Source organism: Arvicola amphibius, chromosome 2 (assembly GCF_903992535.2).
Source record: "Arvicola amphibius chromosome 2, mArvAmp1.2, whole genome shotgun sequence".
Taxonomy (NCBI): domain Eukaryota; kingdom Metazoa; phylum Chordata; class Mammalia; order Rodentia; family Cricetidae; genus Arvicola; species Arvicola amphibius.
In genome coordinates this window covers 25,828,184-25,853,004 of record NC_052048.2, presented here as the reverse complement: position 1 = coordinate 25,853,004, position 24,821 = coordinate 25,828,184, and the positions used below count along the sequence as shown (strand labels likewise).

Here is a 24,821-nt window from a genome sequence, read left to right as displayed (position 1 = left end):
GTATGCCTCTGTATGAGTGTGCGCACAAATGCAAATGCCCACAGACGCTGTGCCGGATCCCCTGGAGCTGGAGTCACAGGTGACCTGACCTGGGTGCTGGGAATCAAACTCAGGTCATTTGGAAGAGCAGCCACTGCGCTTAACTGCTGAGCTATCCTTCCAGTCCCCAGGATTTATTGTATTTGGTTTTTAAGATAGGGTTTCTCTATGTAACAGCCCTGGCTGTTCTAGAACTCACTCTGAACACCAGGCTGGCTTTGAGCTCACAGAGATCTTACCTGCGTCTGCCTCCCAAGTGCTGGAGAGTGCTTCATCACTGCCCCGCTGATCATTTTTTAATGGAGGTGAAATTCATATAATGTATAATGAATCTCTTTTGGGGGGAGGGAGTTGTGACAGTCTGATGGTATAGACCAGGCTGGCCCTGAATTTACAGCGTACCCGCTTTTGACTTCTGAGTGTTAGGATTATAGGAGTACGCCACATGCTTAGCAAAAGGAAACTTTTGAAACTCACAATGCAGTGGCTGGAACCTGGAATGCCCCTCCCAAGCTCCTGTCTCCAGCAGATGCTACTGTTTGGGGGAGGCGTTGGAACGTTAGGAGGTGGAGCTTAGTCAGAGGAGGTGGGTCATCAGGGGCAGGTCCTTGGGGGTGTTATTCTTGCCCACCTCCTGTCTTGTTCTCTGATCCTGATTGATTTGTGATGTGAACCTCCTGGGCCACCATGAACTGAACCACTCTGTCCTTCACTGCCACGACAGACTGAATCTCTGAAATCCTGAGCCAAAACAGCTTCCTTCAGAAGTTGTTCCTATCAGGTATTTTGGTTGCAGTGACTCAACACTAAGAAGTACAGATAAACACACACTGATGTGTAGCCACCACCGTGATCTAAAGAAATCAAAGAAAGCCCCATACCAGTTAAGCAGTTACTCCCTCCTCTCGCCTTTCCCGCTCTCCTGGGTCAGCACCAACCTCTCTTCTGCCTCTGTAGACTTACCTGTTCTGCATACACCATCTAAACGCAGCTCTGTGTTTCATATATAAGTGCTTTTCTGTGTCTCTTTAGTCAAGCTTTAAGGATTATGCATCTGGGACAAAAGCAATAATTACAAAGCAAGTCTTTCAAGCAGGAGACTTTGGCCTTTATTTCTTACGATGCAGCTGTAGTCCTTTCAGCGTAAAATAACTTGTATGTATGAAAGGCTGGGTCAGTGTGGGTGAAATAACAAAATACTGGCGTGTGCGGAAAGGGCCGGCGGTGTCTTTTCTTTTTCTTTTTTTAATTAAGCTGAGGTGTTTGATGCGCCTCCCTGATCCGGTAACACACCCCTTGGTGCTTGGTGACTGCTGTGGGGAAGGTAAAGGCCAAGGGTAGAGTTCATGGGGGTTCATGGGGGCTCATTGGGGCTCATGGGAGCTCATGGGGGCTCATTGGGGCTCATGGGAGCTCATGGGGGCTCATTGGGGGCTCATGGGAGCTCATGGGGGTTCATTGGGGCTCATGGGGGCTCATAGGGGTTCATGGGAGCTCATGGGGACTCATGGGGAACTCTTTGGAGGTTCATGTGGGGCTCATGGGAGCTCATGGGGACTCATGGGGGGTTCATGGGGACTCATGGGGGTTCATAGGGGTTCATTGGGGGCTCATGAGGGTTCATGGGGGGTTCATGAGAAACTCATGGGGGGTTCATAGGGGCTCATGAGGGCTCATGGGGGCTCATGGGAGCTCATGGGGTCTCATGGGAGCTCATGGGGGTTCATGGGGGCTCAGAGGGAGGAGAAACCAGGATCAGGTTTGTGCAAAGAGAATCCAAAGCTGCTGCTATTGACCAGCTGTTTCTCAAATCCCTCCAAAAAAACTGAACATTAATAAATGTCACAGTAGTGATTTAATGAGCAGTGATTGAGTGGATGATCGTAAAAGAACGGTGAGGGTCATCGCAGAATCTAGGAAAGGGAACCATAGGAAAAGAATTTTCAGTGTAGTAGCTTCCCCGAGCAGATGGTGGCCTGGTTTCAACAACAGTTAGGGACAATTTAAGCAGCAGCATCCCTAGAGTGATGATTGTAACCCTCTTGTTTCTACCATGCGATGCTTTAAGAAGCACCCATATCCCCACTGGGCTATTTTTGTCAAAATTATGTCAGTCGGTCATTCCGCTATCCCTTACACTCCACCACTGCACAGAGAGAGCTTGTCCAGCTGGGTCTTTGGATGGTGCTTGCTCACACAGAAAACAAAGATCTGTGGGAACTCAGAGTATCTGGGGCATCTGTCAAGTTCCCTGGCGTCTCAGCCTGTTTAACCGCTCCCCGGGGCTGGGGGGATGGCTAGGCTATCAAGAGCACAGACAGCTCTCCCAGATGACCTGGGGTGGGTTCCCAGCACCCATGTTCACCTCCTTTCAAACACATGTAACCCTAGCTCCAAAGAATCTGAAGCCCTGGTCTCCAGGGGAAGGAGCCTGCATTTGTGTGAATACTCACACACCAACAGTACGAGGGCATATAGAAAGAAAACTGCAAAGTAACTGCAAAGGTTTCTTAAATAAATACGTAACCAGATAATGAGGGACTTCTAGAGCAGGGAGAGACTTTGGAGTCTTACCGGTCAATAATTACCAGACTTTCATCCCAACCTGGTTATTATAGAAATAGTTCCTTGTCAAAAAGGTAGCACTTGGGACACAGTAAAGACTCACTCAATCAGCTGGGCAGTGATGGCACACGCCTTTAATCCCAGCCCTCGGGAGGCAGAGGCAGGCAGAGCTCTGAGTTCAAGGCCAGCCTGGTCTATACAGTGACAACCTGACTACCAGGGCTACACAGAGAAATCCTGTCTTAAAATCCCTTCCCCGACCAAAGCAAAACAAAACTGGGTCTTGCTGTATAATCCCTAGGTGACCTCAAATCTGAGACTCCCCTGCTAATACAGTTCCCTCACGCATCAGCTTCTCAACAGTTAGGGGGCTGGAGAGAGGCCCCCGTGGTTAAGAGTGAGAACTGCTCCTAGAGAGGAACCTATTGCTTCCTATCGCCCACATCAGGCAGCTCACAACCACCTGGAAGTCCAGACCCCGGAGCTCTGACGCCCCCTCTGGTCTCTGTGGGCATTGCACCCACATACCTCATGCAGACACACAATTAAAAATAAAGTAAGTAAGTTAAATATGGTATACTCCTTTTGTCTCAGCACTCAGGAGGCAGGGGCAGACATATCTCTGCGAATTTGAGGCTAGCCTGGTCTACAGAGTGAGTTCCAGGACAGCCAGGGCTACATAGTAAGATTCTTGTTTCAAAAAAGAAAGAATGGAAGGAAGGAAAGAAGGAAGGGAGGGAGGGAGGGAGGGAAAGAGGGAAAGAGTTAGTTTTAGGGTCTGGAAAGATGATTCAACTGTTAAGAGCTTTTGCTAATCTTCCAGAACATCTGGGTGTTCAGTCGGTTCACAGGATCCTAATTAGGCAGACCACAAGCCTGTAACTCCAGTTTCAAAGGATTCCCACACGCCCACACTCCAAAACAACAGCAACAGAACACCAAACAGTTAAATGTCAATATTTAGGGCTGGCAAGATGGCTAAGCAGAAAGCTAAGGACTTTCTTTCCACTAAGCCTGATAACTGGAGTTTGATCCCCGTGCCCACACGGTGGAAGGAGAGAACCAGCTCCCCAAGTTGTCCTCTGACCTCCACACATGCACTGTGACTCGTAAGCATGTGTGTATGGGCACAGAGTAAATAAAGAAATAATATTTCTTTTCAAGATAGGGTTTCTCTGTGTAGCCCTGGCTGTCCTGGAACTCACTCTGTAGACCAGGCTGGCCCCAAACTCAGATTCACCTGCTTCTGCCTCCCAAGTGCTAGGATTTAAAGTGTGTACCACCAGGCCTGTTGGGGATCAGCCTCTACAAAAACACTTCTTATCAGGGTAGGGGCATGAGGATTTAGAAATATAAGTAAAGAATACTAAGACGTGTGAAAAATAATAAAACAGAAACCGTAGAACAGTACCAGGAAGGCGGGCCAGTGAATAGTGAAATTGTCTGTGCTTAATTTTCCACGTGCTTTTGTACCCCAGTACAAAAGAGGGAAGAAGGCAACCAAAGACTTCTTTAACATGATACAAAGGACAACTGGAACAGTTAATTCCTTTAACACTTTGAGACATCAAGTCAGTAGCATTCTGTTGTTTAGGCAGTGAAGCCACTCTAGACCAAGTATCCTGAAGACAGCCACTCCCCAGACAACGTCATATTACAAAAGAAGGAGCAGAAGTTCGTTTGCATACGCTGACCATCTGTCAGGATGGAATGGATCCACTTGTATGAGCCATCTTAATGTCAAAAGAACCAGGTAACCACATCCTGAGTCAGGACATGTAGCTGTTCTTGTCAACCATTTTGAGCAACCTCCAAACTGACAAGGTGGCAATAGGCTCACATTTTGGGGCCTCCACACAGGCTGGGCAATATTTTTTTTTCAAGACAGGGTTTCTGTGTAGCTTCGGTTGTCCTGGACCTTACTCTGTAGACTAGGCTAGCCTTGAACCCAGAGATATGCCTGCCTTTGCCTCCAGAGTGCTGGTATTAAAGGTGTGCAATAATTTTTTAAAGATAATATTTAAAATGTCGTATCCAGGTATGGTGGCTCATGCCTATAATTCTAGCACTTGAGAGACTGGGGCAGAATTATCATTCCTTTAAGGCTAGCCTGGGCTGTACTGGGAATTCCAGGCTAGCCTGGGTTACATAGTAAGAATTTTTCTAAAATAAAGAATTCTAAAAATAATTATTTAAACTTTCTGAGACTTTTTTCTTTTTCTTTTTTCTTTTTGTTTAGTTTTTTGAGGCAGTTTCTCTGTGTAATAGTCCAACAGTCCTGGAGCTTGCTCTGTAGACCAGACTGGCCTCAAACTCAGAGATTCACCTGCCTCTGCCTCCCAAGTGCTGGGATTAAAGTCATGTGCCACCACTGCCCGACTCTGAGACTCCATTTTCATGACTGAAAATTGTTGGGGTCCCTACTCTTTTTTATCCCCAGTGCTAGAATAAAACCTATGACCTTGTATTTGCCAGGCAAGTGCTCTGCCACTGAGCCACATCCCAGTCTAAAATCTGGAATACTGCTACTTCTTATTGTTTGGGTTAAGGCTTCACCCCAGCTCCTGGTACCCCTATACTCAAAGAGTCTGGAATGTTTGGGTTGAAGGTTTCACCTCAGCCCCCAGCATCCATATATCCAAAAAGTCTGGAATGTTTGTGTGGCAAGTCCCACCCCAAACCCCTCCCCTGGGAGTTGCCTCAGTCCAGACTCCACCTCTGAGAAAGCCCCCCAAATGGTGACCCCCTCGCCAGAGATGCTCAAGACCACTCCCACAGGGATTTAAACTGCCCCCAGAGAACAAACACATGGTTTCCCAGTCTTCCTTCCCCATCTCCTCTCTTAGGGCCTGGAAGGCCACCTGGGGGGCACTGGCATCCATTAAACCTGGGCTTTTTCTAATTTGGTTTAGTTTGGTTTGGTTTGGATGATTGTGTGGGCAGAGAGGTTTACTGGGATGCAAAAACTCTTCACTTGCCTCTTGGTTTTGAGATGATGCAATGTATTTGACACACAACCTGGCTTAGAGTGGGTGCGCTATTGTGTCTCTCATCTCATGCATGGGAAAAGATACCATTAGGTGACTTTCAAAAAAAAAAATTTATAAGAGCCCAGTATGGTAGCCCGTGCTTCTATTTCCAACACTTGAGAGGCAGATGGACCTCTCTCTCTGAGCCCAAGGCCAGCCTGGTCTACTTAGAACAGCCAGGGTGGCACAGTGAGACCAGCTGGGCAGTGGTGGCTAATGACTTTAATCCCAGGAAATGGGAGACAGAGGTAGGTGGATCTCTGTGGGTTGGAAGCTAGCCTGGTCTACAGATTGAGTTCCAGGACAGCCAGGGCTGCACAGAGAAACCCTGTCTCAAAAAACAAAATCCCCCAAAAAAAACAATACCATAGCGAGACTGAAGGGAGCAGGCAAAAGCACTTGGCCATTAACACTGCTGTTTTGACTACTTTACTTGTAGGTTGAAACAAAGTTCAGGTCCCCAAACCTTAGGAGAGCTGAGAACTTTCCCATGCCTGACCAACCTCCTCTTTAAACCATAAAAGTAGTCTGTTAGGCCCCTTGGTTCTTTAAAACATTATAGCTGTTCCTAACAACAGAAAGAACAAACGAGTCTGATTGGTTGGACTGAAAGGCTTGCATTCTATGCTGACTGACAATGATGGAACACACGAGGAAAGTCCCTACCTTTGACTCCTGATTGGTGGTCTCTCTCCTTCCTTGTGGTGCACACTAGGCACGGACATAACAAGACCCTATCCCCAAAATAGAAAAAGAGAACATGAGTGGAGGAGACAGCACTCAAATCTGGATGTATTTGATTACAAAACCTTTTTCGATTACTCTATACTATTTCTCTCTTTTTAAAAAGATTTCTCTTTTAAAACGTGTGTGTGTGTGTGTGTGTGTGTGTGTGTGTGTATGCCAGATGTATATATACTATTGCTGTGGAGGCCAGAAGAGAGAGAGGGATCCCCTGGATATGGAGTTAGAGGCGTTGTGACCCACCTGACCTCAGTAGTTCTGGGAAAAACAGGAAGTGTCCTTAACCACTGAGCCAGCTGTTCAGCACCAATTTCTTTTTTTAAAAAAATTCCCGTGTGCTGGAATTAAAGGTATGGCTGACATGTCTGGCTTGCTTTCATGTTTCATATGTTTTTCCCTTTTGAAAGGTAGATTCTGCACACGAGAGAAAACATTTATCTTTCTGAGCTGTCTCATCTCATACAACACGACACACTTCAGTTCTGGAACTGCAGATGGCTACAAGTCACTGCGTGGGTGCTGGGACTCAAACCTGACCCTCTGGAGGAGCTAGCTACTGGTGCTCCTAACCACTGACCCTCCTCTCCAGCCCTGGACTGCGAGACAATGAATGTTTTCTCAGATTTAATTGACCGTTTGTTCTTCTTTAAAATGTATTGCATTTTTTAGTGTGTGTGTGTGTGTGTGTGTGTGTGTGTGCAGGTGTGTATGTGTCTGTCTGTCTGTGTACCTGTATGTGTGTCTGTCTATCTGTGTGCCTGTGTGTGCGCAGGCATGTGTCTGTTTGTCTGTCTCTGTGCCTGTGTGTGTGTGTGTGTCTGTCTGTCTGTCTGTGTGCCTGTGTGTCTGTCTGTCTGTGTGCCTGCCTGCCTGTCTGTCTGTCTGTCTGTCTGTCTGTCTGTCTGTGTGCCTGTGTGTGTGCATGTGCGCACGACCCTGCACGCTGTGGAGGTCAATCGACAATTGCAGGAGCTGGTCCACTCGGCCTGCCATGTGGATCTTGTTTGGAGCGCAGGTCATCAGGCTCTGCTGCAAGCATAGCCGCCCTCTGAGCCATCTTGCTGCCTGGTTGCTTCTTTAGAACTCTCTGTTTACAGCTTGCTCATTTATTGATTAGCTTGGGGGGGGGGGGAGGTATTTATTTATTTATTTATTTATTTGTTGTTGTTGTTGTTGTTGCTGTTGTTGTTATTTTGTTTTTGAGACAAGGTTTCTGTGTAGCCCTGACTGTCCTGCAACTCACTCTTTAGACCAGGCTGGTTTCAAACTTGGAGATCCACCTGCCTCCCAAGTGCTGGGATTAAAGGCGTGCGCCACCACTGCCCAGCATTTGGGTGTGCCCTAGATATTAGTGCCTTGTTGGATGTCCAGCTGACAAAGGTTTTCTTCTGTTCCACAGTCTATCTCTTTTCCATGCTAATTATTCCCTTTGCTCTGCTGAAGCTCATTATATTTATTTTAATTTAAAATTTTTCAGTGCTTTGAATCAGGGAGGGTCTGAACACTACGAAATAGGCTGGCTTGCAGAGTGGCTTCAAACTCTTGACAATCCTCTCACCTCAGCCTATAGGCTGCTGGGATTATAGAAATTAGCCACCACATTCAACTTGAAGCCTTTTAGTTTCTTGCCATTCCACTTGAAAATTCATTTTTCTTTTAAACAGCCTGGCTGGTCTGGACCTCAGCACGTGGCAGAAGATGACCTTGAACTCCATCTTCCTGCCTCTACCTCTCTGCACACCTAAGCGTTTGATAAATACCTGTTTACAGTTCTCTCTCATCTTTGAAATGTCCTGGGCAGCCCAAAAGTAGAAGCTGAGTAATTCTGATACATGTTTAGAGGGCTGTCCCTCAACTTTTCATACCCCAGAGGGATGCAGCAAAATGAGAAAAACAAAAATCGGGGAATGGAGAAGTTGAAGCAATCCAAAAACCACACTTTCACCCACACAAAGCCCTTTTTGGATCCCTTTTAAAAACAACCAAGTATCATATTGAGCAATATAGCTGGTGTCCAAAAATAGCGGCCTGGGGAATCATGCCTTGGTGTGCTGGCTCTGAGACACAGGGATGCAGGGCCTAGAAACTTCCCAGGGGTTGCCAGCACCCCCACCCCCTCGGCCGTGTTCGCCATAACGAAACCTCACCTGGGCTTCTCATAGGGATGGCTCAACTCCAGGTGTTCAAAAGCTAGCCTAGCCGCAAGATGCTCAATTTCTAAGACATGATGCTTTCGTTAAAAACAAGGTGACCAGGTTGGACTGCGGTTTTTCAATAGAAGTTAATGAGGGGAGAGGAAAGTTAAGGAAGGAAATAAAAGTTGAATGAAACCCTTTCAAAGTGTTTTGCAGCTGTCTCAGTTTCAAGTGTCCAGGACTGGAAAATGCTTTTGTAATTAAGCAAGATTGCCTTCTTTCCCTTAGAAGAAGGTGAACTGGAGATCCTGCTTTCTTAGAAATAACTGTTTCTTATTGATTCCCATTGCACCTGTATGGTGAATGAATGAGAGAGTGTGGGGGTGTGTGTGTGCTATAGCACACGTGTGCAGGTCAGAAGACAGCTTGCCAAAGTCAGTTTTCCCCCTCTACCCTGGGCACCATTGACCTCAGGTGGACAGGTTTGCACGGCAAGCCCCATGGTTTACTGGCTAAGTCATCCCACCGGCCCAAAGCATGGTTTTATGCTGGACAAACACACTTATCAACTAAAAGATTTTAACAGTCAGACACAAGTTATTTAGCTCTTGACAACTCTAGTCCTCAGGTGCTTTGGAAGCTGAGACCAGCAGTCCCTTTGAACCCTACCAGCCTAGTCACCAGGAGTCTGTCTCAGAAAGAAAGAGGAAAAGATGAAAGCTCATCTTGTTTTTCTGTTTTCTGTCACCACCGCCTTGTTGTTGCCACCCCTCAAACCAGGTAAATTGCTCTAAAACATGGACGTAGAGCCTCGCAAGCCTGCCTCAGCTCTTGCTGCAAGGGATGGGAAACTTTGCGAGGCAGACTCTCCGTGCTGAAGAAAGCACGCGTGCAGGTAGAAAGCACGCGTGCAGGTTCACACATGGCCACTGTGTGAACGTGTAGTCACTGCACGTGTCCTAAGGGCCCAAGGCCCTGTCTTCAAACACTTCGCTGGTCTCAATTCTCTACATCATCCTCTTGCACACTGGTTCTCAATCATGGGTGGTGACCCCTTTAGGACTGCATATCAGATAATTACACCATGATTCGTAACAGTAGCAAAATTACAGTTAAGAAGTAGCAATGAAATAACTTTACGGTTGGGGGTCACTGCAACGTGAGGAACTGTAGTCAAAGATCACAGCGTTAAGGGAAGTGGAGGGAAGGGGGAGGAGAAGGGGAGGAGATGGAAATTTTTAAATATAAAAAAAAAAACCAAAAATAAATAGTAAAAAAAAAAAAAATCACAGCGTTAGGAAGGTTGAGAACCGCTGCTCCAAGAATTCTCTGGCCTGTCCCTTGTTTTTATTAAACTCTTGGGCCTATAGAGATTAAGAACATGTACTCTCTTTCAGGGGACTCAAATTTGGTTCCACACCGGGAGGCTCATTAATGCTAACTCCAAGAGATCTGACCCCCTTTTCTGGCCCCCAGGGCACCTGTATTCATATGCATATATCCACAGACAGGCACAAATTTTTTAAAAAATAAATCTTTAAAAAATAAAGAAATGGCGGCTGAAGAGATGGCTCAGCAGTTAAGAGTACTGACTGCTGTTCCAGAAGACCCAGGTTCAATTCCCAGAATTCACGACTCACAACCATCTGTAACTCCAACAGCAGGGGTCCGATGCTTTCTTCTAACCTCGGAAGACACCAATCACAAATATAGTACACAGACATACGCACTCATTCACATAAAATAATAATACTATTAAGAATAATGAGAGCCGGGCGGTGGTGGCGCACGCCTTTAATCCCAGCACTCGGGAGGCAGAGGCAGGCGGATCTCTGTGAGTTCGAGGCCAGCCTGGTCTACAAGAGCTAGTTCCAGGACAGGCTCTAAAAAAGCTGCAGAGAAACCTTGTCTCGAAAAAACAAAAAAAAGAAAAAAAAAGAATAATGAATAGCAATAATCAACTTATCCATTCATTGCGGTCTACCTGCAGCACTGTACAGGACACCATCAATGAAGACTTCTACTGCAACCATCCTTTATTCTTCTGAACTGACCTCACTGGATGGTGGGAGACCTGCTGTGGTTTTTAACCAGAGGACAAGAGAACACTAAGTGATATTCTGCCCCAGTCCCTGCCTTCCCCTGACCAACAGGATGTCTCAGGTTGGCATCAAACTCTCCATCCTCCTGCCTCAATCTCCCAAATAGGAAGATTACTGCTGCCTGCAGTGTGGCCCAGTTAGGATTCCTGCTTTCTATGAAGATTCCTTCACTACACACTTGCCCTTCACAGGCTGGCTGTTCTGTAAGAGGAAAGTAAGAGCTGGCATAGCGGTGCAGTCTTTTAATCCCAAGGTCAACCTCATCTACATAGTGAACTTAAGACCAGCTTGGGCTACACAGACCCTGTCTCAAATGAAGACAACAGCAACAAAGAGGGTTAACACCCTGAGGAGTCATGCTGAAATTTCCCTGGAATCCATGCTCTATGTTTAAAATCTGCAGAACACTGTTAGAGACCGTATTCCTAGACTCCAAGTGTGGATTTACTCTGCATACCCCAAGTGTTGCCCTGCTCTGCATGCTCCAAATGTGGGCCTGCTCTGCATGCTCCAAGTATGGGTCTACTCTACATGCTCCAAGTGCAGACCTACCCTGCATGCTCCAAGTGTAGACCTGCTCTGCATGCTCCAAGTGTGGGCCTGCTCTGCATGCTCCAAGTGTAGACCTGCTCTGCATGCTCCAAGTGTGGGCCTGCTCTGCATGCTCCAAGTGTGGGCCTGCTCTGCATGGAAGGAAGAATAAAGTGCTGGGACTAAAGTGTTGTACATTGCTCTCTTAAAAATATTCTTATTCTATTTTAGTGTGTGCATGCATGTGTGAGTGTGTGTGTCTGAGAGAGACAGGCAGGCAGGCAGGTAGACAGACAGACAGACAGACCAGAACAGAACAGAACAGATACACACATCTGTGAAGGCCAGAAGACAACTCTTGGGAGTCATCTCTTTCTACCTTGCTGAGTCAGAGTCTATTCTGTTTCTGCTCTATGTGGTGCTCCAGACAGCACAGCCTGAGAGCTTCCGGCAGGTCTCTTTTCTCCACTGTCCCTGTGTAAGAATGGACTGCTACCGTGATAGGTGCATGCCCCACATTCCTTGTTTTTCTGTGGACTTGGGGGATTGAATTCAGACTGCCATGTTTGCACACCAAGTATTTTCTACCTGCTGATCCATTTTGCCAGGCCCCAAATCTCTCTCTCTCTCTCTCTCTGTGTGTGTGTGTGTGTGTGTGTGTATGTATGTGTGTGTGTGTGTGTGTTGAATCTAAGGCCTCCTAACTGTTAGAGAAAAGCTCTACCATGGAACCACATTCCCAGCCCCAAACAATCTAGGGGGATAAGGGAGGTGGGGGGATGGAAAGAGTGAAGAGAGGGGAGGCTGTGGTTAGGATGTATTGTGTGAGAGAAGATTAAATAAAAAGAAAAAACAGAAAAAAAGGCTTAATCACCATATATGTTAAAATTTTAAAAAAAGTAATGTCTTCCTTGCTGCCCAGCTATAGGAAGACCCTGCACACTTTCCTGGACTCACTGGCCTGTTCCCATGGGCTACAACTGAGGTGAACCTCCAGATACACACAGACCATGCTGAAAGTTTGGGGCTAGGTGAACTAATGCACCTTCAGCTTTGAAATGCCATGAGTCCTTAACATTGACTTCAAATGCCATCTAATTGCTTTATACTGTCATCTAAACATCACATCAAGTTTCAGTGCATCTAATAACATTATTCACTGCCTGTAGAGCGCAGTGCACATCATTAATGCACACCCGTGAGGCATCAGCACAATATTGTCATCCAGTCACATCAAGTGAGATCTTGGGTTTGGGGTACAGCTCATTGATAGAATACTTTTCTGACATGCACAAAAACCTGGGGTTTGATTTCCCAACACTGCAAAATTTTAAATGATAATATTATTATCATTTAAATAAATGATTTACTAAATGAGATCCTGTCATTTGTGACAGGACGATCAGGAGAACAATTGGCTGAATGAACTAATAAAGATATAGAAAAACATGATGTATAATCTCACTTCTACATGGAATCTCAAATGTCAACATAGAATAGAATCTACCAGGGGTTGGTGGGGTAGGGATGGGTCACTGAGTAAAACATATGCCATTCCAGGAGGCAGCAGTTGAGGCAAGGGCAGTTATTTGCCCAGTGGCTAGCTTTTACCACAAAGAAAGCAAACTCCATATGGAGGTTCTTTGAAACCCATCCAAAAAGTATGATGGGAATCAAAGAACCTCCTTATGAAGCTTGTTTTTATTGCAAGTTAGCCACTGGGCAAGAAACTGCCCTTGCCTGACTGCTGACAATATGCTGTTTAAATTACACAAGCACTACACAAAGAAAGGCAACTTCCAAACTTTGCCAAGACAGAGTAGGTCAGCCCTTCAAAATTCCTGCTTCACAGAAAAGTCTGTCAGATATTATAGGCCTGTAGGTTAAAGATGGATGTCCCAACATTACAGGGGAACCTTGGGTGACTATCCAGACAGCCAAATGCTTCTGTCATTTCTATGGCTTTGGAAGATGCTTGCTCTGCACTTCCTGTTTACTTGGATAATGTTTGTCCATCTTGGTCATCTGATGGGGTTGAAGACAAGACACATATAGTTACAGGTTTCTTTGTTAATAAATTCAGCAAAGAAACTCACAAAAGAGATAGAAAGTGTATAAACTTGAAAGACATAAAAGCTTAAATTGTTTAAGAAAAATGTTTTAGAGGTCTAAAAATATAGTTTTGGGTTGGTAATACAAGTTAGGATAGAAAGTGGTTTAGGTATAAAACTTTGGACTCACTAAGATAGGATAGATAATACAATATTTTCTCCAAATTTGCCAAATACAAATGGACTAGACATTGTGAATTTAATCTTACCTGATAATTGTTCTTATTGTGCGTAGTTTTACTATGTTAGCGTTAAAACCTTTCCTTTTTATTTAGACAAAAAGAGGGAATTACTGTGGGATATTTGTAGACTTGTGAAGTGTATTTGCTGTGATTGGTGTAATAAAAAGCCAAGAGCTAGGCAGGAGGTATAGGTGGGATTTCCTGGAAGAGAAAGAAAGAAGAGGAGATAGTTGAGGTGTGAGAGAGACACCAGGGGACACAGAAGAAGCAGGATGGGCAGGATGTGACAGAATGTAGATTAATAGAAATAGGTTCATTTAAATTATAAGAGCCAGTGGGACAAACCTAAGCTAAGGCCCTGTCTTCATAATTAACAAGAAGTCTCATGTCATTATTTGGGAGCTGGCTGGTAGAACAGAAAAAGGCTCATTACAGATAGTTTAGTGGATGTTTAACTGTTTTTATAAGCTTTTTTTTTTTTTTTACTGCAACAAAGTTTTAGAGTGGGGAGCTGGAGAGATGGTTCAGGGGCTAAGAACACTGGCTGCTCTTCCAGAGGACCCAGGTTCAATTCCCAGCACCTACATGGCAGCTGACAACTGTCTGTGACTCCTGCAAATTATCCTCTGACTTTTATACACATACCATGGCACTTGGGCCCCACACACCTCTCCACCACCAAACTCGACAAGAATACACAAATTTAATGTTTTAAAATGTAAAGAAATGGCACCATAAATGACAATTAAGCTGGTCCTTTGAGAGGATGTGCATCAAGTTTTCTCAGTGTATCATCCCCGGACAACTGAAAGAAAGCAAGGCAAAGGCCCAAGCAAGTCACATCTGGTGAGACAGGTTAGGGGGACTGGATTTCAAATGTCCGCCTGTCCCCAGGGTTCCCTCAAACTTGTAATGTCGCAGGTGATGATGTCTACCGTTGGCACCCTGGAGGTTTGCTTTTCTCGGGAATTCACTAATTCCTCGGAGAGTGAAATAATCTCTTAAAGTGATAAATGATAACAAGAAAAATGAGTTAGCGTTGGAGGAAGGAGGAGGATGGGCTCATTAACACTGCACATGCAGCATTCAGGAGAGTCTCAGCTGCCAGAGAGCTGAGTAAAGGGGTGGAATAAATTAGGCCTCAACTGTAAGTTTACCTGGGGAGAGATTCTATAGGCAACAGCCAGAGGTGTAGCGGCAGGGGTATGTGCTCTGTGTGTTCAATGGGATCCAATCTCTGTGAGTTCAAGGCTGGCCTGGTATAGATAGAAAGTTCCAGACCAGCCAGAGCTGCATAATGAGACCCTGTCTTGAAAGAAAGGAAGGGAGGGAGGGAGGGAGGGAGGGAGGGAGGGGGGGAGGGAGGGAGGGAGGGAGGGAGGAAAGGAAAGGAAAGGAAAGGAAAGGAAAGGAAAGGAAAGGAAAGGAAAAAAAAAAAAGAGAGCATGTGCTGCTCTTCCAAACAACGGGGATCCAGTTCTCAGCATCCACATGGTGGCTCTCAACCACCTGCTGGGAACTGAACCTGGGCCCTCTGCAATAGGTGACGTGCTCCTAAGCATGGCCCCCAGCAAGATATTTATAATGAGGAGAAAATGGTTCATTTAAAATCACTCTTTGGTGTGAGCAGCTAGTCTTTCTAGCTATCTTGTGATGTGATTTTTAAAAAGAAAAGTATCAGTGGGTGGAGAGGCCAAACTATACTTCCTGGATGCTGTGCGACTGAGTTTGCCTGCTCAGCCAGGAGGTAAGGCTGTCAGCACCTATCTCTACTGAGGCCCAAAGTTGAATGTCACTAACTGAGGGATTAAAAAGATGCCACTGAAATTGTAATTAATACCACTTTAAGTAAATACGACTATTGTCATTATTATTATTATCAGAGTTTTAAAATTAGGAAGCTTATGTAAGGCCTTATGTTTGATTGATACTCAGGATCGCACATGCACGCACACACAGATGCACATGTGCACGCGCGCACACACACACAGAGACACTTCTTATTAACATGCTGACAATTTTGACAATTTGTGAAGTGTCCACTGTTATTGTCTCTTGATCTTTGTTACTGAGCTGTTTTTTTTTGTTTTTTTTTTTTTTTTTAGAGGAAAAGCCTCAAGGGAAGCTGAACACTGAGCAGAACTGCCCTGAATCATTTAAACCATGTGGCTCTGCCTACCACAGCCCCGCCCATCTTTACTGGACCCAACCAGGAGGCAGGTGTTGGATACCTGGTGGTAGTGATGCTGTTGGAGGAGGAGCCCACAAGGGTGAGCTCAGATTTGAATGCCAGGGGCCAGTGCTCTGTCACACAGCATCACTGAAGCAGCCTTGCTTGAAGCAAGCTTCCTTTGGCCTGAGACTTTGAGGGAGTCAAGACAGTCACGCTGGAGACTGAAATGGACAGGTAACAAGGCAGTCGTCTCATATGCGAGCGTGTGTGTGTGTGTGTGTGTGTGTGTGTGTGTGTCTGCAGTCTGGCTGTCTGGGTGGCAGGCTCTGCCTGTCGCTGTGCACTTTCTTCTGTTGGATCTCTCTCATCAAGCTCAGGTCTTCTGCACTCTGGACCTAGCCCTCCTCGCCTCTCTCCAGTTCTCTCTTCTCCGTGCTGCACAGGAGGTAGGGAGTCCTGGCTCACTCTGAGATTTGGACAGCGCTGGAGCTGGCTCAATAGCAATCACAAGGAACCCTTAGGGACCCAGCACGAAGGGTTGTCTCAGCACCTTACTAAAAACAGGAGCAGTGATTTTCATGATTCTTTGGCAAATGATTAACATCCTAAGACTCACGTGGGGCGTCTTCACTGGAATTATTTAGCTATAGTAAAGAAATTTGTGCGTCTTAAAAATGCCAAGCATCTGAGATGATTGCTTGCAGCTCACTACGATGGTGTCTCTTGTAAGGAGAGAATGTCATTAAAACAGGCAGTTTAGTGTTATGGCCTCAACTGTTAGGTGTTTAGTGGCATTTTTACTGCTTAATTAATCTGTGCAGAGATGTCTTAACTTCTTGAAAGCTTTGCAGGGCTGATATATGCAGGTCACGACAAGCCATTGTCAGTAGTTTCTCTCGTTTTCCTCCACTTACTTCCAGTGTGTGACAGTCGTGCCTAGCCCATACTCTGAGCTCAAGTCCATTTTGGCTATAACATTTGGAATATAGAGATAATATATTTAATGATCGTGTGCGTGCTCGTCGGATTCCAGTTTTTTTCCTTTCTTTCCTTCCTTTTTTATTTTTTATGTCTTTTCTTCCCTCCCCTCCCTCCTACTCCTTCCACTCCCTTTTGTCCCACAATGAGTACCTTGCACAGCTAGACAAATGCTCTGTCACTGAACTCTCTCCCCAGCCCTCAAAAAAAATTTCCAGAGGGCAGACAGTGTTACTTCATGAGTTTATAGAAAATGGATCTGAAGTCTAGACCCTGACGGGGAAGGGGCTGAGAGAAATATATGCACATAACAAAACGCAAAGACAAAGGCAAGACCGAAAGTCAGAGAAACCAAACCAGAAAGCAGAGAAATGGCACTGAACGGAGCCAAGGCGGCCCTGTGACTCTGCTGGGATTATTTTTGACCCTTTGTCTTTGGTTTGCATTGCTGGGGAAGCAGCTCGTGTTCTGCCTCAAGGAGCACAGCTGTCTCAACAGCTGTCAGTCTGCGGGCCTGACAATGCCCTCCCTACCTGGGACTGAGAAGAGGGAGCTAGAAACAGGCTCCTAGCTAGAGCTGAGGGAAATGATGGATCAAGGCATCCAATCAGCAGGTCAGGATTGTGCGATTCTGCTCACCGTGGCTGGAATCATAAAGCAGAAACGGCCTAGTATATCTTCCTGTGGTTCATCCTAGTACATCATTCTGTGGTTCAGCCTAGTATACCGTCCTGTGGTTCAGCCTAGTATACCGTCCTGTGGTTCATCCTAGTACATAGTCCTGTGGTTCGGACATAACTGTTTTGCTTGTGGCACATCATCCTTTTCTAAACTCCCAGGATACCTCTCCTTCTTCATGTCAGCAACAAACACACATAAATGTGCGCGCACACGCGCGCGCACACACAGAAACATATACATACACAGGCTTCCCACAGGATGGGGAAGAAATGAGTTTTCCAGGGCTGTGGGTGTGGCTCTGGGGTCCAGCACTCACTAGTGTGTACAAGGCTCCAGGCTCAGGTCACTGAGAAGGGTTTCACACTTTTCCCATCTAGACAGTACAGAAAGTTTAGTTAAATATAAAGGGGATTTATTGCTAAGAGACCATGCTCACTCTGTGTAAAACTGGCTGAATTCACAAGGTCTGTGTATTTCTCCTTGTTATATGCTGAGCTTAGCTGTGCTATGTGCTTGTTGTTGTTGTTGTTGTTGTTTTGAGACAGGGTCTCACTACAAAACCTGGCTGGCTTAGAGTTCTCCAGGTAAACCAGGCTAGCCTCCAGTTCACAAAGATTTACCTGTTTTTGCCTCCCCAAATTCTGGGATTAAAGGTGTAGACCACCATGCCCAGCTTCTAAGTAGTTTTATATGCTAGTGATAAACAGTAGACGTGGAGATACTATGATGACTAACATGGTACATTATTTCAAATTAGGCTAGTATTGCTAGAGGCTAAGGCAAGAGGGTCATTAGTTTGAGGCCAGCTGCAGCTACATCAAGATGTCCAGGTCAGCGTGGGTTGTGCAGCAAGACCATATCTCCAAAAGTTTTTTCCCAAAAGTCGGGAGAGGGACTTGCATCGCCTCATTGAAACGTGAGCACTCAGTGATGGTCCATAAGTATTGATAGTAGTTCCACCCACACAGCGCCAAAGTGGACCATACCCAGAGGTCAATCAGCACGGGAACGAATAAACAAAGCACGCTGTGCCCACACAGTAGAATATCACTCGGTAAGAAGAAGGAAGCAACTAGTAATTCTTGGATGAATATCAGATTTACTATGTTCAATGAGAGAAGTCACACAGGAAGGAGGAGAGAATGTGATTTATATGTTTTATCTGAAATTATAGAAAGTTAGAAAATAGCAACAATTAGAGATAAAGATACGAAGAAGCCTAGAGACGCCGGCTACTCTGATTGCGCTGGCAGTCTGGGGTATGAACCTGTCAGCATCCACTGGGCTGTAGATCTTAAGCGAGTGGACCTTACTATGTAAATTACATCTCAACAACAACCCCCCAAAAGTGAAAAAGGTTTCAATTCTCTTGCATCAAAACCATATTCAAATTCCCAACTAGCCCTTTAAAAAAAATTTTTTTGAAAACCTATTTTCTGCACTTCACTTCCCGGCAGCACCACTGTGTGGCAGTGCTGTCTCTACAAGGGAGGGGCGCTAGTTTTTACCAGCCACGCTATCTCGCTATCTCCTGTCTACAGCGCTGTTAACAGGGACTCGACTTTCTTTAAAGAAACTTGAGGCCTGGGAAAACGGCTTTACGGGAGCAACGCTCGTCATGAAAGCATGACGCCCCGCGTTTAGCCCCCCAAAAGCAGACGTCTGTAATCCCAGTGCTTCTAAGGTAAGATGGGAGGTAGAGAGAGGAGAACCGGAGGAAGCTGGTGAGCCAGTTAGCCCGGGGTGCCTAGCAAAGAACTAGCGATTCTGCCTCAGACAACACCCAGGGTTGTACTCTGATCTCCACACCCGCACTGTGGCACGGATTGCCCCCCCCCAATATATGTCTGCATACAATGCAAAGGTTTTTTTTTTGTTTTTGTTTTTTGGTTTTTCGAGACAGGGTTCCCCTGTAGTTTCTAGAGCCTGTCCTGGAACTAGCTCTTGTAGACCAGGCTGGCCTCGAACTCAGAGATCCGCCTGCCTCTGCCTCCCGAGTGCTGGGATTAAAGGCATGCGCCACCACCACCCGGCAATGCAAAGGTTTTTTAAATTATTTTTAAGTCTCTCTCTTTCTCCCCCCCCCCCGTACGTGTGTGTGTGTGTGTGTGTGTGTGTGTGTGTGTGTGTGTGTATGTGTGTGTTAGGGCAAGTGCCCTCAGGAGCCAGAGCTGTTGGCTGCCCCCAGAGCTGGAGTGACACCTGTGAGCCACCAGATGTGGTTGCTTGGTCTAGAACTCCGGTCTTGTGGAAGAACAATACATGCTCTTAATTGCTGAGTCCCCTCTCTAGCCCCCACAAAGGTTTTATTTTTAAAGAGAGAGAGAGCCCTTAAGGGGATGGGGACTTAACTCTGTTAGTAGAGAACTCCCAGCATGCACCGAGCTCTGAGTTAAGTCCCCAATGCCGCATAAAAACAAGTGGGTGGGACACACCTGGCACCCCAGCCCTTGGCAGTGGAGACAGCAGAGGCATTCCTGGTCAAGTTCCCTATCAGCCTAAGCTCAGTCAGATCTTGTCTCAAAACAAACAAAGAAAGAAAACAAACAAACAAACAAATCCAACAAAGCTGACCAAACAAAATCCAGAAGCCAAGGGAGGGCTGTCAAGATAGTTTAGCAGGTGAAGGTGCTGGCGGCCAAACCCGGTGACTTGCGTTTTGATCCCTGGAACTCACACGATGGAAGCAGAGAGCCAGCTTCCACAAGTTGCCCCCCGACCTCTCCTTACATGTGTGTGTCTGTACACACACATTATACACAGAACAATAATAATTAAATGTAATTTTTAAAGACACAAAGGAAACTATTATACTTCTGTTCAATGAAGAATGGGTACTATGTAGAAATGGGATTGCAAGCCGGCATGACCCCATATGACCCTGTGCTTAGAGAGGGAGGGGGGACATCCAGCAAGACCTGTCTGCAGTGTTCCTTTACCTGGATGTAGGACGGGACTCCCATAGGATGAGGGTCTTCAGGGAAGAGAATGACTTCTCTTTCCTCGGTAGCTTGGGCTGGCTTGGAGCTCCTGCTCTTCCTCCACCACTCAAGTGCTGGAATTGGATTTGTGTGCCAGCGTGCCTGACTGAGAGCGACCTCTCTAGGTCCTGTTTTGTTTTGTTGTGCTGGAGATTCTGGTTCTGTGTTCTTGGGGTACCCTAGAGACAGGGGTTCTGGTTCTATGATGTTTGGGGGGGTACCCCAGAGACAGGGGCTCTGGTTCTGTGGTGCTCTTGGGGTACCCCAGAGACCAGGAGAGCAGAGGTTAGAGAAATGCCCTTTAAGGCTGTGTCTCCCATGTTCCAAGTACTCAGAATGTCAAAGAGTCATATATTTTTTTTTTCTGAGACCCAATAGAACGTATATTTTCTTTTTGTTTTGTCTTTTGTTTTCAAGACAGCCTTTCTCTGTGTGACCCTGGCTGTCCTGGAACTCCCAGTGTAGTCCAAATTGGCCTTGAACTGAGAGATTCCCCACTTGCCTCTGCCTCCCGAGTGCTGGAATTAGTTAGTCATGCACTACCACCACCCAGCAGAAATTGCAAATTTACCCAAATCAATTAAATATGGAAACTAGGAAGAAGAAGCAATCGAGGGGGGAGTGACCACCTGGTTTGACTACTGTGATGGGGGGAGGGGCAGGCCCTGGGTGAGTAAGGGCCACTGCTTGACCATGTGGAGTTTGAGATCCATGCAGAAGATGGAGGTAGAGACAGGAGAAAAAACTGGAAATACAGCGATAAGACCGAAGAAAATATCATTTTACATCATCGTCAGCTAGAAGACAGCTATGGAAGGCGACTGTCATGGGGACCCAAATAGGTGGAGGACTGTCCCATTGGGTCTCAATCTGAAGCGGAAATAAAAAATGGGTGGATTTTAAACTGAAGGTCTCAGGTATCCAGGAAAGCTGAGGGTGTCTCAGGTATCCAGGAAAGGAATCAAGACTATCTTCCTGGTTTAACCCAAATAGTCATAAAAGCTTTAAAATAATGATTTTAATATTAATAGGTTCAGTGATGCAACTCAGTGGTGAAGCACTTAGCTAGTGTGCACACAACTCAATCCCCAACAATAATAATTAATAGCAATAAATAATGATAATAATAAAACTGAAGGAAGGACATGGTGACAGGGAAGTATGCCCTGAATTTCTACTCTCGTTCACAGCCTTTTGATGAAAAGAAGGAAGTTTCTTTACCACTTCAAAAATGTCCGCTGGGCTAAGGGTCGGCATGAGACGTACCTGTGCTATGTGGTGAAGAGAAGAGACAGCGCCACCTCCTTCTCGCTGGATTTCGGCCACCTTCGCAACAAGGTACCATTGGCGATGGCTACATTGTAGCAGTGACGTTAAGTTGTGGGTGCCACTGGTACTGAGACTGTCTCTAAGGGGAGGGAGAAGAGAAGGAGAGAGGGAGAGAGAGAGAGAAAGCAAGCGCCTATACTCCCAAACTGACCAACTCTGGCCACCCTCCTGCCTCTGCATGCTGTAATTACGGGCTTACGCCACCACACTGCACTTTTTCAGATTATTGGATTGTCTCCAGCAGCTTCTTCGGATTCCTTTCACGTTCTATCCACCCACATTAGACATGGTCTGAAGGGTGTTAGTGCCCTCCCCAGTCATGCTGGGCACCCTAATGGCACACCTTCCTTCAATGGCAAGAATTGTCCCCAGCCTCTGTTGTCTTTCCCCAGCCTCTGAACTGCTTTAAGATTAAAATAAAGAAGGCGGCTGGAGAGGCTGCTTGGGGTTAAGAGCCCTTGGTGTGTTTTGGAAAGGCCTGGGCTTGATTCCCAGCACCCACACAGCAATACACAGCCAACTATAATTCCTGTTCTAGGGGAACCAATATTCTCTCCTAGCTTCCAAGGGTACCAGGCACATGCAGGCAAAGCGCCCATGCGCGTTAAATAAAAATAGCCTTTAAAAACCATTAAGGTAAGAAGACAAACTTGGTGGTTCCTGCATGTATCTTCAGCGCTTGGGAGGCTGAGGCAGGAGCCATAAATTCAAGCCAGCCTAGGCTTCATAGTGAGACCCTGTGTCCAAAAAATAGCAAAACCCAAAGTAAATAAATAAAAACAAAAAATAAGAGTATTTTGATGCAAGAAACTTTTCTTTTACACTTTAATTTTCAGCCAGGTGGTGGCGCACGCCTTTAATCCCAGCAGAGGCAGGCAGCCAACCTGGTCTACAGAGTGAGTTCCAGGACAGCCAGGGCTACACAGAGAAACCCTGTCTTTAAAAAAGTAATAATTTTCACAGTGCTAGGGATGAAATGAAGGACCTGACCTTGCCAGACAAGTGCCCACCCCGAGCTCCACCCCTAGCAACCTCTGTCCCCTCAGCGCTCTGTCCCCTCAGCGCTCTATCCCCTCAGCGCTGGGTTCTTTCTCAAGCTCTTTCTTGAGTGAAAAAAAAGTACATCGTCTTTAAAATTATTTTGAAAGTCAAGGAGAAAAAAATAGGAAAAATGATATCAATTCAACTCTATTTTTCTGAATAATTTTGTTCCCTCCTATTCGCAAAGACCAGAGGCCAGCGAACATATTTAACCTGGCGAGCTTTTTTCGGGAGCCATAGAGAAGCCCCGGCCTTCTGGGTAATGAGATCAGTCCTTCAGCTCCCTGAGAGAAGTGCATTTCCACCAGAGTTCACTGAATTGCAGATTGGCTTCCACATGCCAGTGGGCATCTCCAGGACTCCCAGGGAAGGGCCCGTGGGGTTGGCGATTTATTACGCAGTTTCTTTTGCATACCTTTTCACAGGGTAACTTAGCAGCATTTTAGCACACAATCCTACTTGGAGCCACGACACACTGTATTTCTAGATGGCTCTATCAAGCGGTACTTGGTCTTATTTCTCATGCAGTGCTCACAACACCAGCCCGATTTACTACTATGGAAATAGAACAACAGAGTTAAGTAAACTAAAAGCTATCTTCAGAGTCTTAGACTATTTTCCACAATAGGAAGTGGACCTACTACTCTTGCAACGATTAGTCATGGCAAGCGCACAATACACACACACACACACACACACACACACAATTTTAAGTAGCGCTCTCTATCATCTATCGATCTGAGCTCTGATCTCTCGCTCTAGAGAGGAGAGGAGACTAGTCTCTATAGATCTCTCTCTCTCTCTCTCTCTCTCTCTCTCTCTCTCTTTCTCTCTCTCACACACACACACACACACCCAAAAAAAGCTATTTCTCCAGATAGTGCCCTGATTCCCCTTGCAAATAGTCCTGGCGCCACCTAGTGGTCACGGTGCTGTTTCACACGTTACATCCAAACAGGCACTTCCGAAACACAAATTTAATCCCTGCAAGGTGTATGAGGATTCTTCTTCCAGTCGCAACTCAATTCATCGTTGTGACTGGAAGAAGAGAGATTTGACTCCAACAAGAGCTCTCTTAACAAGAAAATTAACAGTATGGTGCGTGTGGTGGCGCACGCCTTTGATTCCAGAGCAACACTCCGGAGGCTGAGGCAGGTGGATCTCTATGAGTTTGAGACCAGCTTGCTCTATATGTTAGTTCCAGGCCAGCCAGTTGTAACACCCCTTCCCCCAGCCCCTGGCCCTGGGTGGGAGGGCATGCCACTAGCACTCGCTGCTCTCTCCCCAGTCTGGCTGCCACGTGGAATTGTTGTTCCTACGCTACATCTCGGACTGGGACCTGGACCCCGGCCGGTGTTACCGCGTCACCTGGTTCACCTCCTGGAGCCCCTGCTACGACTGTGCCCGGCACGTGGCTGAGTTTCTGAGATGGAACCCCAACCTCACCCTGAGGATTTTCACCGCACGCCTCTACTTCTGCGAGGACCGCAAGGCCGAGCCTGAGGGGCTGCGGAAACTGCACCGCGCAGGTGTCCAAATCGGGATCATGACCTTCAAAGGTGAGAGTTATGCCCAGCAGTTTAGAGTAAGGCTAGTCTGCGGGGAGACTGGGGGCAGAGGGGGACGGGGAAGGGGCGACTCCCTACCGGCTCTCAATTCCTCTTCGATGTCAAAAGTATTTGTTTTTTGAGACTAGGTCTCACTATCCCAGGCCAGCCTTCAACTTGCAGCTTTCTGGCGCCTGCGTTCTGAGTACTGGAATTCTGAGTATGCACCTGTCTCAGAATGATCAGAATTTGTGGGACAGAAGTTGGGGCCCTGAGGGTGTGCTCAGTGACAGAACTCTTGCAAAGCCCTGCGTTCCTCCCTTACCAGACAAATAATAATAATAATAATAATAATAATAATAATAATAATGAGGGTCAGATAGATAGATGGCTCAGAGGGGTCTTTGCCTTGATGACTTAAGTTTGAACCCTGGAACCCCACATGATGGAAGAAGAAAAGCAAGTCTCAAGAACTGTCCTCCGACCTTCTAACCTTCCGACTTCTGACCTTCACGCACACACAGTAGCCCCCCACACACATGCACACTTCCATCTTGCCTTTTTTTTCTTTTAAGACTATTTCTACTGCTGGAATACATTTGTAGAAAATCGTGAGAGAACTTTCAAAGCCTGGGAAGGGCTGCATGAATGAA

The 24,821-nt window shown here is 46.2% G+C and overlaps 1 protein-coding gene across 1 annotated transcript in view; it reads left to right on the top strand.

Annotated features, from left to right (window-relative positions):
• The first annotated feature begins 1,704 nt into the window (after positions 1-1,704).
• The window catches only part of Aicda (activation induced cytidine deaminase), a 24,939-nt gene continuing 1,822 nt past the window's right edge, over positions 1,705-24,821 (top strand). The window contains exons 1-7 of the mRNA XM_042054519.1: positions 1,705-1,798; positions 15,544-15,708; positions 15,915-16,057; positions 17,816-17,854; positions 18,896-18,954; positions 21,442-21,589; positions 23,910-24,206. Of these exons, the coding sequence (XP_041910453.1) occupies positions 1,705-1,798; positions 15,544-15,708; positions 15,915-16,057; positions 17,816-17,854; positions 18,896-18,954; positions 21,442-21,589; positions 23,910-24,206 (945 nt within the window). The remainder of the gene's footprint in view (positions 1,799-15,543; positions 15,709-15,914; positions 16,058-17,815; positions 17,855-18,895; positions 18,955-21,441; positions 21,590-23,909; positions 24,207-24,821) is intronic.